This window comes from Hemiscyllium ocellatum, chromosome 20, assembly GCF_020745735.1.
Source record: "Hemiscyllium ocellatum isolate sHemOce1 chromosome 20, sHemOce1.pat.X.cur, whole genome shotgun sequence".
Taxonomy (NCBI): Eukaryota; Metazoa; Chordata; class Chondrichthyes; order Orectolobiformes; family Hemiscylliidae; genus Hemiscyllium; species Hemiscyllium ocellatum.
Genome location: NC_083420.1, coordinates 38,491,727 through 38,509,294, shown reverse-complemented (window position 1 = coordinate 38,509,294; position 17,568 = coordinate 38,491,727). Strand labels below are relative to the sequence as shown.

The following is a 17,568-nucleotide window of genomic DNA, read 5'->3' as shown; positions in this document are numbered from 1 at the left end:
TACATTGATAAGCCTTTGGAAATCAAAATACAGTTGTCAACTAATTGTAATACTCAGACACCCTTCCTGAACTATCACTGTCCAAGAATTTAATGAGAAGTACTGCACATGCTAAGTGGTGACTTGGATTATTTCCTATCTTTCAAAGGCACTTTATAAATGTAACCTCTTGTAAATATCAGAGTCCTTCATACATTAGTCATTCCTTCCTTAAGTCTTTAAATCAACATAATTCATCTCTTTTTTCAAACATAAGTGATTCACAGAAATACAGTTTCAAAACCAAATGTTCTTTATCCAATTCAAATTCTTATACATCTTGGGAGTATTATTTGCCATTCCTTCCAAACTGGTTCAAAACTGTTGGTTCCTGTTCAGCTTTTAGGAGAAAAGCTATACTTTGCCGGATCATATTCATTCCAAAGTCGTTCAAATTCTTCAATAAATGCCTTGACAACATCAGTGTTTTTAATTATGATTACATTTTCTTTATTCCCAAAAATTCCTTGGGCACTCCAGTTCAAAGATCCAGTTATGAGGATCAATCCATCAATCACAGCAAATTTGTGGTGCATGTAGTTTGCATCCTGATCATGTCTGACTTCTATACCTGTCAACAAAAAAAGTTACGTTAGACAGTCTTCACAGTTGAACAAAACCTGCCTGAAGAAAAATAATAGGTACCTTATGCGAATGTGCATTGGCTTCACAAATGTTTGTTTTTATTGCAACACATCAGATCCCACAAGTGAGACCACTGTAATTCATAATGATATGATTGTCAGTTTCCCAACATAAAATTCGAATAGAATACTACACTTAACAATGAACATATATCAATAGATCAAATGCAAATGTGCTGGTTGCACATTTGTGCTCATGCCTCCTGACCTGATTGTGGCCTCAACTCTATGTTCCTGCCTGCAGCTACAATTCTTCAAATTTCTGATCTGCAGGGAATTATCTAACATGGCTTCAAATATGTCTGATGATCCAAATCTCCATAGGTCCCTAGGGTGGAGAATTCCAAAAATTAACAGCCCTCAGAAAGAGAAAATTCTTCCACTTGTCCATTTTAAATTGCAAATCCCTTTAGAAATTTTCTCACCCTAGTCTGAAATTACCCACAGTGTCTGAAAAATCCACATTATCTACCATACCAAGACTGCTCAGAATCTTATATTTTTCAAGCTATATGGCAAGACTGCGATGTAAAACGATACCAAAAGGCACGGACTCGATTCCTGTAGTGGCTGTGCCAGTTCATAGCCCTCTTGTCTTCCCCCAGACTTGGGTAGTGGTGTCCTTAAAGCTATATTTATCTAATGCCTTTTCGTAATGGAGATACACACCTAGGGTCCCTTGTGGATTATCGTTAATTACCCACCTTGACTTTTACTCTTCTGAACTTCAATAATATTAGGTACAAGCTATTCAAGCTTTCCTTATAAGGCAAGCCAGGAATTAACCTACTGAATCTTCATTGAATTGAATCTAATCCTGTAGTCTTCATTCTTCGTGGGTACTGTACTCAAAGACCTTGACTCAGTGCCAAATGGCAGCTTCGTTTTGCTTTTGGTCATTGCCTTCCAATTTCAGGAGTAGGAGAATCAGGAATGCCCAAAATGTCGATTCTCCTGCTCCACGGATCCTGCCTGACTGACTGTGCTTTTCCAACACCTCACTCTTCGACTCTGACCTCCAGTGTCTGCAGTCCTCACTTTCTCCTCTTCTGATTTCAGGGGCAGGACTAGGAGGCAAGTATTAAGTCTACTCAGCTAGAACAGAAATTGAATCCACATAATAGCCAGTGTACAAGCAATGCTAACTAGCTCCCATAATGCAAGTTTATTCTTCCTGAAATTCAGAGACAAAATGTTAGTCAAGAAATGGAGGTCATAAGGAGTGCTTTCCTGAGCATTCTGCACAGTTGTAGCAAGGCATCCTATTTTTATAATTCAATCACCGACATCTCCCCACCAAACCTTGCAAAATATATTTGACTTTCTAATTACTCATCGAAACTGCATGCATGCATAAAAACACCCAGGTCCCTATGCATTCTACAATATTGAGGTCAGTGCTTCTCAAGGTGAAGCACAAGCACTGTGCCCCTTCTGGTTCATGTAACAAGACTTGACTTGATTTATTGTGTGCGCTCTATAGGCAGATCGTACCAGATAGAGTCCATCAGATAGCAGGACGGAGTGTTATAGCCATAGAGAAGGTGCAAAGAGAGAGGGAGAGAGATCAACATTAACACTTGAGAGGTCTATTAGCAGTGAAGAAACTTTGAATCTGTTCGTAAGTATACTCAAACTTCTATATCTTCTGACTGACAGAAGAGAGTAGAAAAGAGTATAACTGGGGTGGAAGGAGCCCTTGATTATGTTGGTTGCTTTCCTGAAGCAGTGGGAAGTATAGATAGAGTCAATGGATAGAAGGCTAGTTTACATGATGGACTGGGCTGTGTTCACAACCCTAGCAAAAGTGAGGACTGCAGATGCTGGAGATCAGAGTCAAGATTAGAGTGGTGGCTGGAAAAGCACAGCAGGTCAGGCAGCATCTGAGCAGCAGGAAAATCGACATTTCAGGCAGGAGCCCTTCATCAGGAGTGTTGGTGGTCAAGAAATGGAGATCATAAGGATATTAATCCTTAATTTCATCAGAGTTGATCATGGAAGAGATTTTCTTTTTAAACAAAAGAGAAGTTGCACACATCAAAACATGCCTTGCCCATGTTTGACCTGATATCATAAGATTTCACAGGGTCCCAAATCAATGTCAAGGATTTGATAGCATTTCCCTCCCTTCCATTTACACTTTGCTGCTGGACGCTGCTGGACAGTGATGGTGTTGCTTGGGACATTGTAAAGTATGATTCAGTGAGTGTGAATATGTCAGGCTGTTGCTTGCCTCCTGGGGCAGCTCTTCTAATTTTGATACTAGCTCCTAAATGTTGTCAAAGAGGACTTTGTAGAGGTGATAGGGCAAACATTTTAGCTCAAAATCAGATGTTCTGCCCAGTTTTGTCCCTTTTTGAGTCCCTGTAGTTTCTTGCAGTCTTGGGAAGAGCATTTGCCATATTACGCTGTGATGCATCCAGACAGGATACTTTCTATGGTGCTTCTATAAAAATTGGTAACAGTATTTGTGGACATGCCAAATTTTCTTAATCTCCTGAGGAAGTAGAGGCATTGCTGGGCAAGCTATACAACAGTAATAATTGCTATGCAGGTCCAAACAAGATGTCTCTTTAACACCATTTAACAGTTAGTTGGCTGACCTGAACTGATTTTCTCCCAGTTTTCCATTCCATATTAGTTAGCCAATCCTTTCCATCCAAACAGATTACACCATGAGTACTTACCTTATATAGTGAACTTATGTAGCACATTATCAAATGCCTTCTGGAAATCCAACTACACATTTTATTCCAATTATTGACCATGACTTATCCATAGATTTGAATTGTTTGTCTATATGTTCCATAATCAGTTCTGATTAAATTAAGAAATGTCCTTATGACCTCCACTTCTTGACCACTAACATTCCAAAGTCAGACAAGCTGATCACTCTCAGTCACTCCATAAGAGAGTTTTTAAAGATTATTCATTCATTAGAACCATATTTCACAGGCTGGGCTAACATCTATTGCTCATGTCTTGTCCTTGAGAAGGTGGTGGTGAGTTGCTACCTTGAGCCTCTGTAGCCCATTTGGTACAGATACATGCACATGCACAGTACTATTGGGGAAGGAAGGAATGACCCTATATTTCCACGTCAGGAGGGGGAGTGTCTGGAAGAGGACTTTGTGGTGGGAAAACCAACAACTAAATCTGCAGCTTTTGTCGTTGTAGATAGGCATGAGCATCAGTTTGGAAGGGTCTGTCTAAGACACCTGGTAGGTTTATCAGGATTTCTAGCCTGTTTTGTAGCCACAGTATTTATGGCTAAAGCAGTTCAGTTTCTGAGCAATGGTAAACTCCAGGATGTTGACTAGAGGGTATCCAGGTTGGACAAATGTCCTCACCAAGAGAATGTTCTCTGCTTTTGCCATTCTCATTGCTCCTCCAAGTGATGTTTAATGGGGAAGAGTATAGATTCATTTTGGCAGGTTTTTTTATTACAAAAGAGATGTTGCACACATCAAAAACATGCCTTGTCCACATTTGACCTGATATCATAAGATTTCACAGGGTCCCAAGTCAATGTCAAGGATTTTCATGACATTTCCCTCCCTTCCATAGAGCACTATGCTGCTACTGCTGCTGGACGGTGATGGTGTTGCTTGGAACATTGTAAAGTCCCAAATTCAGAGAGTGTGAATATGTCAGGCTGTTGCTTGACTACTCAGGCAGCTCTTCTAATTTTGATACTAGCTCCTAAAAGTTATCAAGGAGGACTTTGTAAAGGTGGCATGGCAAACATATTAGCTCAAAATCAGATGTTCTGCCTAGTTTCGTCCCTTTTTGAGTCTTTTTAGTGGTTTGACAACTGAATGACATGGTAGGCGTTTTCAGACGGCAGTTAAGAATCAACCATATTGCTATGGAGCTGCAATCGCATGTAGACTAAACTAGGGAAAGGTAGCAGTTTTCTTTTTCCTGAATGATAAAGTTAACCAGATTTTTTAAAAAAATACAAATCGAGGATGGTTTGTTCCAAAATCATTATTTTTAAGTTTGGGAGAAGATTTGGAGCTCGGGTGCTCGTTGTTGTGGTTCTGTTCGCCGAGCTGGGAGTTTTTGTTGCAAACGTTTCGTCCCCTTTCTAGGTGACATCCTCAGTGCTTGGCAGCCTCCTGTGAAGCGCTTCTGTCATGTTTCCTTCGGCATTTATAGTGGCTTGTCTCTGCCGCTTCCGGTTGTCAGTTGCTGTCCGCTGCAGTGGCCGGTATATTGGGTCCAGGTCGATGCGTTTGTTGATAGAATCAGCGGATGAGTGCCATGCCTCTAGGAATTCCCTGGCTGTTCTCTGTTTGGCTTGCGCTATAATAGTAGTGTTGTCCCAGTCGAATTCATGTTGTTTGTCATCTGTATGTGTGGCTACTAAGGATAGCTGGTCGTGTCATTTCGTGGCTAGTTGGTGTTCGTGGATGCGGGTTGTTAGTTGTCTTCCTGTTTGTCCTATGTAGTGTTTTGTGCAGTCCTTGCATGGGATTTTGTACACTACGTTGGTTTTGCTCATGCTGGGTATCAGGTCCTTTGTCCTGGTGAGTTGTTGTCTGAGAGTGGTTGTTGGTTTGTGTGCTGTTAGGAGTCCTAGTGGTCGCAGCAGTCTGGCTGTCAGTTCGGAAATGCTCCTGATGTATGGTAGTGTGGCTCGTCCTTTGGGTTGCGGCATGTCCTCGTTCTGTTGTCTTTCCCTTAGGCATTGGTTGATGAAATTGCGTGGGTATCCGTTTTTGGTGAATACCTTGTATAGGTGTTCTTCTTCCTCTTTTTGCAGTTCTGGTGTACTGCAGTGTGTTGTGGCCCTTTTGAATAATGTCCTGATGCAACTTCGTTTGTGTGTGTGCTTTCATAGTTCAGGACTTGGTCTGTGTGTATGGCTTTTCTGTATACCTTCGTGTTGAATTCTCTGTTCGGTGTTCTCTGTACCATCACGTCTAGGAATGAGAGCTGGTTGTCCTTTTCTTCCTCTCTCATGAATTGGATTCCTGTGAGTGTGGCATTGATGATCCGGTGTGTGTTCTCTATTTCTGTGTTTTTAATGATTACAAAGGTGTCGTCCACATATCTGACCCAGAGTTTGGGTTGTATTTGCGGTAAGACTGTTTGTTCTAACCTTTACATTACTGCTTCTGCTCTGAGTCCAGAGATTGGTGAGTCCATGGGTGTTCCGTTGATTTGTTCGTATATCTGGTTGTTGAATGTGAAGTGTGTTGTGAGGCACAGGTCCAGTAGTTTAAGTATGCCGTCTTTGTTAATAGGTTCAACGTCCTGTTGTCTGTTCTGTATGTCCAGAAGGTTGGATATTGTTTCTCTGGCTAGGGTTTTGTCGATAGAGGTGAACAGTGCTATTACATCGAATGAGACCATGGTTTCTTCCTTGTCTATGTGTATATTTCTGATGATGTCCAAGAATTCTTGTGTTGACTGTATAGAGTATCTGGATCCGCTGATCAGGTGTTTCAGTTTCTGCTGTAGCTCTTTAGCCAGTTTGTGTGATGGTGTCCCTGGTAGTGATACTATGGGTCTGAGTGGGATGTCTGGTTTGTGTACTTTAGGTAGTCCATAGAATCTGGGGGTGTTGTTGCTTTCAGGTTTCATTCTTTGTAGGTCAGACCTGGTTATCTGTTTTTTTGCAGATTCCTCAGTATGTTTTTTATACTATTGGTGAGCTGCGGGGTGGGGTCAGACTCCCTCTTTTGGTAGGTGTTGGTATCTGCAAGTAGTTGTTGTGCCTTTTGGGTGTAGTCTGCTTTGTCCAGTATGACCGTCATTCTACCTTTGTCTGCTAGTAGTATGATTATGTTCTTATCGTTTCTTAGTGATTTTAGTGCTTCTTTCTCCTTAGTGTTGAGGTTGTGTGTTTGTCTTTTCCTTGTTATCAGAGGTACGATACTTTGTCTCACTGTTTGTTGTGTCTCTTCTGTCGATCCATTGTTCCTGAGTGTGCATTCTGGTGCTGCTAGGAAGTCTGTTGCCTTGGCATTCCTGTGGTTGTAGTTGAGTCCCTTGGCCAGTATTGTTCTTTCCGTGTCTGTGAGCTGTCTGTGAGAGATTTTTAACCCAGGTGTGTGTTGTGGTGTCCTCTTCGTTGTGTGTTAGTTTGGCCATTTTTTCTTTTAGTGCCTTTTTTTGCGGTGTGGGGTCCTGTTCTGTACTGCCACACTACCATACATCAGGAGCATTTCCGAACTGACAGCCAGACTGCTGCGACTACTAGGACTCATAACAGCACACAAACCAACAGCCACTCTCAGACAACAACTCACCAGGACAAAGGACCTGATATCCAGCATGAGCAAAACCAACGTAGTGTACAAAATCCCATGCAAGGACTGCACAAAACACTACATAGGACAAACAGGAAGACAGCTAACAACCCGCAAACACGAACACCAACTAGCCACGAAATGACACGACCAGCTATCCTTAGTAGCCACACACACAGATGACAAACAACATGAATTCGACTGGGACAACACTACTATTATAGCGCAAGCCAAACAGAGAACAGCCAGGGAATTCCTAGAGGCATGGCACTCATCCACTGATTCTAACAACAAACACATCGACCTGGACCCAATATACCGGCCACTGCAGCGGATAGCAACTGACAACCGGAAACGGCAGAGACAAGCCACTATAAATGCCAAAGGAAACATGACAGAAGCGCTTCACAGGAGGCTGCCAAGCACTGAGGATGTCACCTAGAAAGGGGGCGAAACGTTTGCAACAAAAACTCCCAGCTCGGCAAACAGAACCACAACATCATTATTTTAAAATCTGGATCTAAAAATCTAAAGTCAAATTCCACCATCTGCCATGATGAGATTCAAATCCATGTCCCCAGATTTCTAATCCAGCAACAGTACTATTACACCACTATGCCCCCCAGATAATGGTGTAGAAAGGAGTAGTTGGAAGAAAAAGGTTTAGCAGCTATATTAATAATGATCTCTCTTACTGAAGATATTGGCTAAGAATGAGCTCAATAACCAGTGTTTGCTCCCTAATGGCAATAACAGGTCTTTGATGCATTCTTGTTCTCAGCGCCAAAACAGAGGGACATGCAGGATAGGGTGTGTGTGACAATTACATACAACACTGACTGTTGTACTAACTACCTTCTTACCACTTCAAAGCTAAACAAAAAAAAAATCAATATACCCAAGATGCAACCAGGGCATGAAGATCCAGAAGCTCATCAGCGTATAATGGGTACAAATTGCCCATAGTGTTAGGTGCATTAGTCAGAGGCAAGTAGGTCTGGGTGGGTTATTCTTCGGAGGGTCGATGTGGACTTGTTGGACTAAAGGGTCTGTTTCCACACTGTAGGGAATCTAATTTTAAAAATACAAATGCAAGTTGTATTCGAGGGAGGTATGGGTGGGTATGGAGGGAAGGAAGAGGCGGGAGAGTGGATGGTAAAGTGAGGGTTGGAGAGGGAAAGGGATCTGAGTCACTCACCAGCTCTCCTGAAGGCGCCGACCTGCGAGCCGGCTAACGCCATGTAATCCGAGTCAGTGATGACCCGTACCCGCACCCCGCGGCCGTGCACCGCTAGCACTGAGCTGCTCAACTCTACGCTGGAGATGGTGAACACGCAGACATCGAGGGAGCGGCGAGCACTGAGCAACAGGCGGGTCAGGCAGCTCAGTGCACTCTCCCGGTGGGACAGGCTACAGTTACAATGGCCGGGACTCGAAAGCAGCAGTGGACGTACGCACGTCACCGGCGCGGGGAAGAAAAGTACCTGCGGCCGCCGCTCGCGAAACCGCTTTAGGTAACGAATGAGATAGTAGAGTCCTTCGACCGTGAGTGAAAGGCCGGCCACTGCCAGCAAGCCTCGCCAGCCCGAGCCAACCGTTAGAATCATGGCGCCTCGTTCACCTAACGGTCAGCACCACGCGCCAAGTCTGCACGTGCATCACGTCAGGGTGACGCTGAACGTCTCGGTGTCACTGGGCCGTCAAAGCGGTGGGAAATATGGAAGGATCAGGTGAGAGTTTTCCCGCATGACTTTGCGCAAATGATGATCAGGTGAAATGACCATGCTAAATTGTCCATAGTGCCCAGGGATGAGAGGCTAAGGTAGGTCAGCCATGGGATATGCAGGGACGGGGTGGTGGGACGTTCTTTGGAGGGCCCGTGTGAATTCGATGGGCCGAACGGTCGCCTCCCGCACTCTAGAGACTCTGATTCTATGCGTTATGTATTTTGGTCGGGGGGAAAAAAACACACACACTTCAAGTATAGTGAGAGACTGGAAAATATTGATATTCTAATCGACCTGGGTGGCCTTTTAGATAAATCAGAAAGTCAAAATGTCGACACGTTTGTCGAAAGCAAACGGCGTATTAGTTTCTGTCGTAAAGAGGTTTGGTGTACAAGACTAAATGAGCCTTTCTGCAATTATGTAAGATCCCAGTTTGTTTAATTAAGGACTTATTTGTCCTGAGGTAGAGTATAACATAATAGAAAATGAAGAATGTAAAAGCAGAATAATATTTAAATGGAAAACGACCACAGGATATTGTGGTGCTCTTTTTTGATTTTGGGGATTCATGATGTTACCTTTAAATATGTAGTCATCAATTTGTAACAATTCTCTAATACTTTTGAGTTTGCTAAGAAGCAGCAGTTTAGATATGATATTAGACAACGAAAGTATACAGCCATGACCATTGGAGATGGTTCACTGATATCAGAAGACAAATAGGCTGTTGACACACAATGTCTCTGATGAAGAGCTTATGCCCAAAATTCTCCTACCTCTCGAATGCTGCCTGGCTTGCTGTGTTTTCCAGCATCATACTCTCAACACAATGTCTCTGTCTCAGTCTCATTAAAGTTGTGAAGGCAGTATCCTGCTGTCTAGCCCATATATTAAGAAACTCTTCTCTGGATCTTCTTCCTCCTCTTTTGATCCATCTTACATCTGGAAAAGACAGCTTCCGGATGAGGACTGTCCACTGTCCCCGAACACTTGCTGATACGTGCTATTTCTCAGTCTTGATAGTTTTCGCTGTATCAGTTAATTAATGGAATCCTCTTGGCAAATGATCGTGGGTAGCTGCGTTAATTATAGGGTAGTGTAGCACACAATTTTTTGTTTGTTTACATTTGTAGAATGCAAGTTATTACCAACAGTTAAATGAGGTCATATGCTACAAAGGAAGTACAAAGTATGGAATGCTAAGAGATTATAATTTTTATGGGTGTCCCCAATTTTTACTTTGTACATAAATCACAAAAAACTAACATGCATGTCGTTAGAATGTCAAATGAAGTGTTGGCTTTCAAAGGGTTGACTGACCTACTCTTGCTACTATTTACTCTCTGTCACTATCTGGACCTACTTAGTGAGCCTTATCAAAGGAGAAGTTTTTTTTCTTTTTAAAAAAAGGTGTTTTATAATTTAATTTTTAGGTATTTGGATTATAACCTTTCTCCATGTTATTGAAGTTTGATTAATATTTCTATGTTTTTGCCTTTTTAAGTATTTCTTCGTCCTATTATCTTCACCAGCTTCCAACTTTATTTCATTGGTCGAATGAGGTTATGAATTTAGTGCACAAATGAAAAGTGTTTGAGAAGGGCCAACACAATCAGGTGAAACAATTATATTTTATTTAAAAAAGGTTTTTATTAAAAAGAAGAAAAATGTTTTTCCTTTTGAATATTACAACAAATACAAAACCAAACAATTCAAACCAATATTTTAAAAAAACTGCTAATTACATAAATAAATACCAACTAATAACTAAGCTAAAAAGGAAAATCTTAATAATAATAACTGCAACACAGCTCAGCAAAATAAAGCAATAGCCCTCGATCATCAAATGCATATGTTTATACATATTCATATGTTCGTAGTTCCTCCCCTCTGGGTACCAAACCCATGACTTAGAATTGCCATGGCTATATAAAGATTCCTATTAGGATGGCAGACAAATCTGTATCCAGATAGTCCAAAAAGGGCTGCGACGTCTTAAAGAAATTCTCAGTTTTATGGTGTACCATACACATCAGAAAGTCCAAGGGGATGTGCTCCATGACTAGCTTACGCCAGCCCAACAGCCCTGGGGGACTGTCCAACACCCACCCTAATAGAATGTTCTTTCTGGCATAAAAAGTGAGGACACTGAAAAGCTTTTTTTTTTGTGTGCATCTAATGAAAGAGAATTAACAAACCCAAGAAGAAGAGATACTGGGTCCGCCTCCACCTCTGTCCCCAAGACCTTCTCTATTTTGCCTACCACAGCACTCCAGTATGTCCGCAGTCTGTGGCAGGACCAAAGAAAATGAGTAAGCATGCCCATGCTCACTTCGTATTTAGGACACATTGAAGATGTTCCCACTTTAAATTTAGCAAGGTGGTCTGGGTCCAGGTGGATCCTGTGGAGAATATTCAATTGCAAGGTATGGATCCTGTTTCAAATCTAGATCCTTCTTGTATTTTCCCAGATATCCTCCCATATTTCAGAAGAGATCTGAACGTCCAACTCCCTCTCCTATATCCTACAGAGCTGTTCGGTCTCTTCTGAGGAACCCTCTCCCAGTAGGTGATAAGCGTTGCTAATAGATAATGTACCCTCAGCACTCAACACCCTCTTCTCCATGCCAGACCTATAAGTATCAGTTAGAAGTGTGGTCTGTTTTTATGTGAAGTTTCTAATTTGAAAAGAAACAAAAGAGGTCCCTATTGGGCAGTTCATATTTCTGAGACAACTGGTCAAAAGACATCAGTATGTCCCCTTGAAGTAAATCACCCAGACAAAACACACCCCTAGCTGCCCATAGTTTAAACCCAGAGTCCATCTTCCCTGGCATACTAACTATGGGTGTCAAAAATGATGTTTTGGCAATATTGCCCTCATCCTGACACATTGCCCTCCACGGCTTGACAGTATTGATGACTGTTGGGCGATGGCAATATTCCTTAACTGTTCTCATTTTTTCTAAGCACTTTAAAATCTGATTGAAGATTTGTAGCTTGGGTATCCGTTGTTGTGGTTCTGCTCGCCGAGCTGGAAGTTTTTGCTGCAAACGTTTCGTTCCCTGGCTATGGAACATCATCAGTGCTGTTGGAGCCTCGTGTGAAGCGCTGCTTTGATGTTTCTTCCGGTATTTATATTGGTTTGTTCTTGCCGCTTCCGGGTGTCAGTTTCAGCTGCAGTGATTTGTATGTGGGGTCCAGGTCGATGTGTCTGTTGATGGATGTTCTTGCCGTTTCCGGGTGTCAGTTTCAGCTGTAGTGGTTTGTATATGGTGTCCAGGTCAATGTGTCTGTTGATGGAGTTTGGGGATGAATGCCATGCTTCTAGGAATAGAAGCACTTTTCTAAGCACTGCAGAATAATAGGGGAGCATCTTGCTTGAGATGCTTCGATGTCCAACCAATGTGAGTGAGGGTCCCCTCGATCCCAATCATTCACTAAGATAACAACGAGCTTAATTGATAAGTTTTTGATATCGGGGAGGCCCACTCCTCCCAGTCTGTTAGGTAACTGCAATTTAGTCAGTTTAGTTAGGGGCTGCTTGCTATACCAGACAAAAGAACTAAAATCAGCCGTTCAGTCTTCTAAATATTTGCTTCATATAAGTTTTTGCTGCAAACGTTTCGTTCCCTGGCTAGGGAACATCATCAGTGCTGTTGGAGCCTCGTGTGAAGCGCTTCTTTGATGTTTCTTCCGGTATTTATAGTGGTCTGTCCTTGCTGCTTCCGGGTGTCAGTTTCAGCTGTCCGCTGTAGTGGTTGGTATATTGGGTCCAGGTCAATGTGTTTGTTGATGGAGTTTGTGGATGAATGCCATGCCTCTAGGAATTCCCTGGCTGTTCTCTGTCTGGCTTGCCCTATGATAGTAGTGTTTTCCCAGTCAAATTCATGTTGCTTGTTGTCTGAGTGTGTGGCTACTAGGGATAGCTGGTCGTGTCGTTTCGTGGCTAGTTGATGTTCATGTATGCGGGTTGTTAGCTGTCTTCCTGTTTGTCCTATATCGTGTTTTGTGCAGTCCTTGCATGGTATTTTGTAAACTACATTAGTTTTGCTCGTGTTGGGTATCGGGTCCTTTGTTCTAGTAAGTTGTTGTCTGAGCGTGGCTGTTGGTTTGTGTGCCGTTATGAGTCCTAAGGGTCGCAGTAGTCTGGCTGTCAGTTCTGAAACGCTCGGAGCAAGGACAGACCAGTATAAATACCGGAAGAAACATCAAAGAAGCGCTTTGCAGGAGGCTCCAGAGCACTGATGATGTCGCCTAGCCAGGGGACAAAACGTTTGCAACAAAAACTTCCAGCTCGGCAAACAGAACCACAACAACAAGCACCCGAGCTACAAATCTTCGCACAAACCTTGAGGATCAGGCACTCTCAGGAGACCACCCATGGGCGTGGCCTCTGACTTCGCAAAATTAATCTTATAACCCGAGAAGCCACCAAATAGGTTAATGGGTTGTATCAGACATGGCACTGAAACTGCTGGGTTTGATAAGAACATCATCCGCATATGACGTGATCTTTTTATGAGTATCTGGAAAGACACTGCTTATTAGGAACAGCTAGCACGGATTTGTGAGGGGTAGGTCTTGCCTTACAAGTCTTATTGAATTCTTTGAGAAGGTGACCAAGCATGTGGATGAGGGTAGAGCAGTGGATGTAGTGTACATGGATTTTAGTAAGGCATTTGATAAGATTCTCCATGGTAGACTTATGCGGGAAGTCAGGAGGCATGGGATAGTGGGAAGTTTGGCCAGTTGGATAGAGAACTGGCTAACCGGTTGAAGTCAGAGAGTGGTGGTAGATGGTAAATATTCAGCCTGGAGCCCAGTTACAAGTGGAGTTCCGCAGGGGTCAGTTCTGGGTCCTCTGCTGTTTGTAATTTTTATTAATGACTTGTAAGAGGGAGTCGAAGGGTGGGTCAGTAAATTTTGCAGACGATACGAAGATTGGTGGAGTTGTGGATAGTGAGGAGGGCTGTTGTCTGCTGCAAAGGGATTTAGATATGATGCAGAGCTGGGCTGAGGAGTGGCAGATGGAGTTCAACCCTGTCAAGTGTGAGGTTGTCCATTTTGGAAGGACAAATAAGAAAGCGGAATACAGGGTTAATGGTAGGGTTCTTAGTAAGATGGAGCAGCAGAGGGATCTTGGGGTCTATGTTCATAGATCTTTGAAAGTTGCCACTCAGGTGGGTAGAGCTTGTAAGAAGGCCTATGGTGTATTAGCGTTCATTAGCAGAGGGATTGAATTCAAGAGTCGTGAGGTGATGTTGCAGCTGTATAGGACCTTGGTAAGGCCACATTTGGAGTACTGTGTGCAGTTCTGGTCGCCTCACTTTAGGAAAGATGTGGAAGCTTTGGAGAGGGTGCAGAGGAGATTTACCAGGATGTTGCCTGGAATGGAGAATAGGTCGTACGAGGATAGGTTGAGAGTGCTAGGCCTTTTCTCATTGGAACGGCGAAGGATGAGGGGTGACTTGATAGAGGTTCATAAGATGATCGGGGAATATATAGAGTAGACAGTCAGAGACTTTTTCTCCGGGTACAACAGAGTGTTACAAGGGGACATAAATTTAAGGTGAAGAGTGGAAGGTATAGGGGGATGTCAGAGGTAGGTTCTTTACCTAGAGAGTGATGGGGGCATGGAATGCGCTGCCTGTGGGAGTGGCAGAGTCAGAATCATCGGTGACCTTTAAGCGGCAATTGGATAGGTACATGGATAGGTGCTTTAGCTAGGACAAATGTTCGGCACAACATCGTGGGCCAAAGGGCCTGTTCTGTGCCGTATTATTCTATATTCATCCCTACTTCTGGAATGGTTATATTTGGATCCTTGCCTATTGCCTCCACCAGCGGTTCGATCACCAGTGTGAAAAGTAATGGTGACAAGGGACAGCCTAGTCTACTACCCCTACAGATATAAATTGCTTGCCCGTGCACCAATGGTGAGAACCGCGGCAAGAGGATCACTATACAAAACTTCCATGCACCTGATGAAAGTCTCTCCCAGGCCAAACCGCTTCAAAGTATGAAAAATATATGGCCACTCGACCCTGTCAAATACCTTTTCTGCATCTAAGGAGATCACTTATCCCTGTATCGATTGCTGTTGACATACTTGGATTATGTTAGGTAATTCCTCACATTATCTGATGATATGCGACCTTTTATGAGCCCTGTCTGGTCCTCCTTATTGATGGAGGGCAGTACAGTTTCTAGCCTTAATGCCAGAGTCTTGGATAGAATTTTGAAGTCAACACTCAGGAATGAAATGGGTCTATAGGAAGCACAATCCTCCGGGGCCTTCCCTTTTTTAAGAATGAGAGAGATGTTCGCCTCTCTTAGATATGGTGGGTGGAGGCCATGACTATGTGAGTCATTAAACATACTAAGTATCAGCCCTGACAACATACTTATGAATTCTTTATAGAACTCACTGGGGAGCCCGTCCAGACCCGGTGCCTCCCCATTCTGGAGCTGCCTCACAGCTTCCTGCACCTCTTGTTCTGACAACAGGGCATTGAGGAGAGACTGTTGTTCAAGGGTCACTCCTGGAAGGTCTGAATGCTTAAAAAAAGACTCCACGCTAACCCGTCCACTCTCACAGCTCTCAGAATGGTATAATTCAGAGTAAAATTTCCGTAATGCTGCATTAATCCTTTAAGAGTCGTAGGTCAAATTTCCAGTCTCCTCTCTGATCAAGGTAATGGCTTGTGGGGTGGGGGGTTGGGGCACTCCTTTTCCTAGCAAGGTACACAAGATACTTACCTGGCTTATCCCCATACTCAAACAGTCTTTGACTTGCAAATGTAAGCTCACTCTTGGCTGTCCATGTGAGGATAGAGTTCTGCGTAGACCGAAGCACAGCTTAACCAGTCTGTCAAACTATGCCTTTTCAGCTACTTTCAGACGCGTCACGAGCAAGCATTGCTGCCCACCCGTCTGTCACTTCTTATTGGCTGAATAGGAGATAATCAACTTCCTAGCATAGGCTTTAGCTGTTTCCCAAAGAATGGATGGGCTACTGGCCAAGCCTGATTTAATATCTAAGAAAGCCCTGAACTCAGTTGAAAAGAATTCAGTAAACTTGCTAACCTTAAGGATGAAGGGGTCCAGTTGCCAGTGCCTCGAGCCTACCACAGTATCCTCACTTTTAATCATTATATACACTGGGGTGTGATCAGAAGTAGTGATATTGCCAATTGTACATGACGCTACCAAGCCCAGATGTGCTGCGGGGGTCAGAAAAAGAGCAATCCTGATATGGCATTTATGTGGGTTTGAGAAGAACATGAAGTTCCTGCCAGTAGATTACAGGTGCCTCCAAACATCTACCAACCCCAATTCAGCACACAAATCCCTTAATTGTTTAGATTGCAAAGAAGATATCAGCAGGCCTTTGGGCAATTTGTTTACCATAAGGTCTATGAGACATTTGAAGTCCCCTCCTATAATGATATGTTGAGATGCAAGGTTAACCAGTCAAGCAAGTGCATCTGTCAAGAATTTAAGGGGATGCGCCAGGGGACAGTAAATATTTAGGATCCCGTGTTCTTCCCCATGTATCAAAGCTTTAAGGATTACAAATCTCCCGTGTGTGTCTTTAATGCACTTTTTTAACTTAAATGGGAGATTCTTTCTAATTAAAATGGCCATCTCTCTACTCCTCATATCGAAAGATGAAAAATAAACCCGTTCTGTTGCAACTTCAAATGCTCTGCATCATCCAAGTGTGCTTCTTGTTATAAGGCAACATCCATTCTCTCCCTTTTAAGGCTGGAAAATACTTGCTTCCTCATGAAAGATGAGTGACTCCCCTTAATATTCCAGGTGCACCGCTGAAACACATCCTTAGCCATAATCTTCCACAGGATCATCTAGACTCCAGAAAGGAGGAACCCAAACTACAGATTACTGAGCTTTAATGCAAAAGAATCCACAAAACCACAAAAATAACACAGACTAAAATAACTAGATCCAACAGATCTACAAAACTTATAAAAACGATACACAGCAAAAACAGAAAAACAAAAAATCTCGAAAGACACTGATTGGAGGAATTTACCCTCCATTCGAAGGGGAGAGGTACAGTTAGTAAATTTGCAGATGACACCAAAATTGGAGGTATAGTGGACAGCGAAGAAGGTTACCTAAGATTGCAACAAGATCTTGGCCAGATGGGCCAATGGGCTGAGAAGTGGCAGATGGAGTTTAATTCAGTTAAATGAGAGGTCCTGCATTTTGGGAAAGCATCTCTTAGCAGGACCTGGTAATGGTAAGGTCCTAGGGAGTGTTGCTGAACAAAGAGACCTTGGAGTGCAGGTTCATAGCTCCTTGAAAGTGGAGTCATAGGTAGATAGAATAGTGAAGAAGGCATTTAGTATGCTTTCCTTTATTGGTCAGAGTATGGAGTACAGGAGTTGGGAGTTCATTTTGCGGCTGTACAGGACATTGATTAGGCCACTGTTGGAATATTGTGTGCAGTTCTGGTATCGGAAGGATGTTGTGACACTTGAAAGGGTTCAGAAAAGAATTACAAGGATGTTGCCAGGATTGGAGGATTTGAGCTATAGGGAAAGGCTGAACCGACTGGGGCGGTTTTCCCCAGAGCGTCGGAGGCCGAGGGGTGACCTTATAGAGGTTTACAAAATTATGAGGGCCATGGAAGGGTAAATATGCAAAGCCTTTTCCCTGGGGTCGGGAAGTCCACAACTAGAGGGCATAGGTTTAGGGTGAGAGAGGGGAAAGCTATAAAAGAGCCCTGGGGCAACGTTTTCACACAGAGGGTGGTACGTGTATGGAATGAGCTGCCAAAGGAAGTGGTGGAGGCTGGTACAATTGCAAAATTTAAGAGGCATTTGGATGAGTATATGAATAGGAAGGGTTTGGAGGGATATGGGCCAG

At 43.1% G+C, this 17,568-nt stretch overlaps 1 protein-coding gene across 1 annotated transcript; it reads right to left on the bottom strand.

Moving 5' to 3' along the window:
- Window positions 1-374: 374 nt before the first annotated feature.
- Window positions 375-8,580, bottom strand: pld6 (phospholipase D family, member 6). Its single transcript, XM_060840989.1, has 2 exons — window positions 8,142-8,580; window positions 375-610 (listed from the first exon to the last, which is right to left on the bottom strand). The coding sequence occupies exons 1-2, from the start codon at window positions 8,548-8,550 to the stop codon at window positions 375-377; spliced, it is 645 nt and encodes a 214-aa protein (XP_060696972.1). The 5' UTR covers window positions 8,551-8,580.
- Between the last annotated feature and the right edge of the window lie 8,988 nt (window positions 8,581-17,568).

What these genes read in the sequence shown, in the direction of transcription:
- pld6 (XM_060840989.1), bottom strand. Translation starts at nt 8,550, where the DNA reads ATGATTCTAACGGTTGGCTCGGGCTGGCGAGGCTTGCTGGCAGTGGCC. An exon ending in CGGCGCCTTCAGGAGAGCTG is followed by an intron (nt 611 to 8,141) that starts GTGAGTGACTCA and finishes TTTTGTTGACAG; the next exon opens with GTATAGAAGTCAGACATGAT.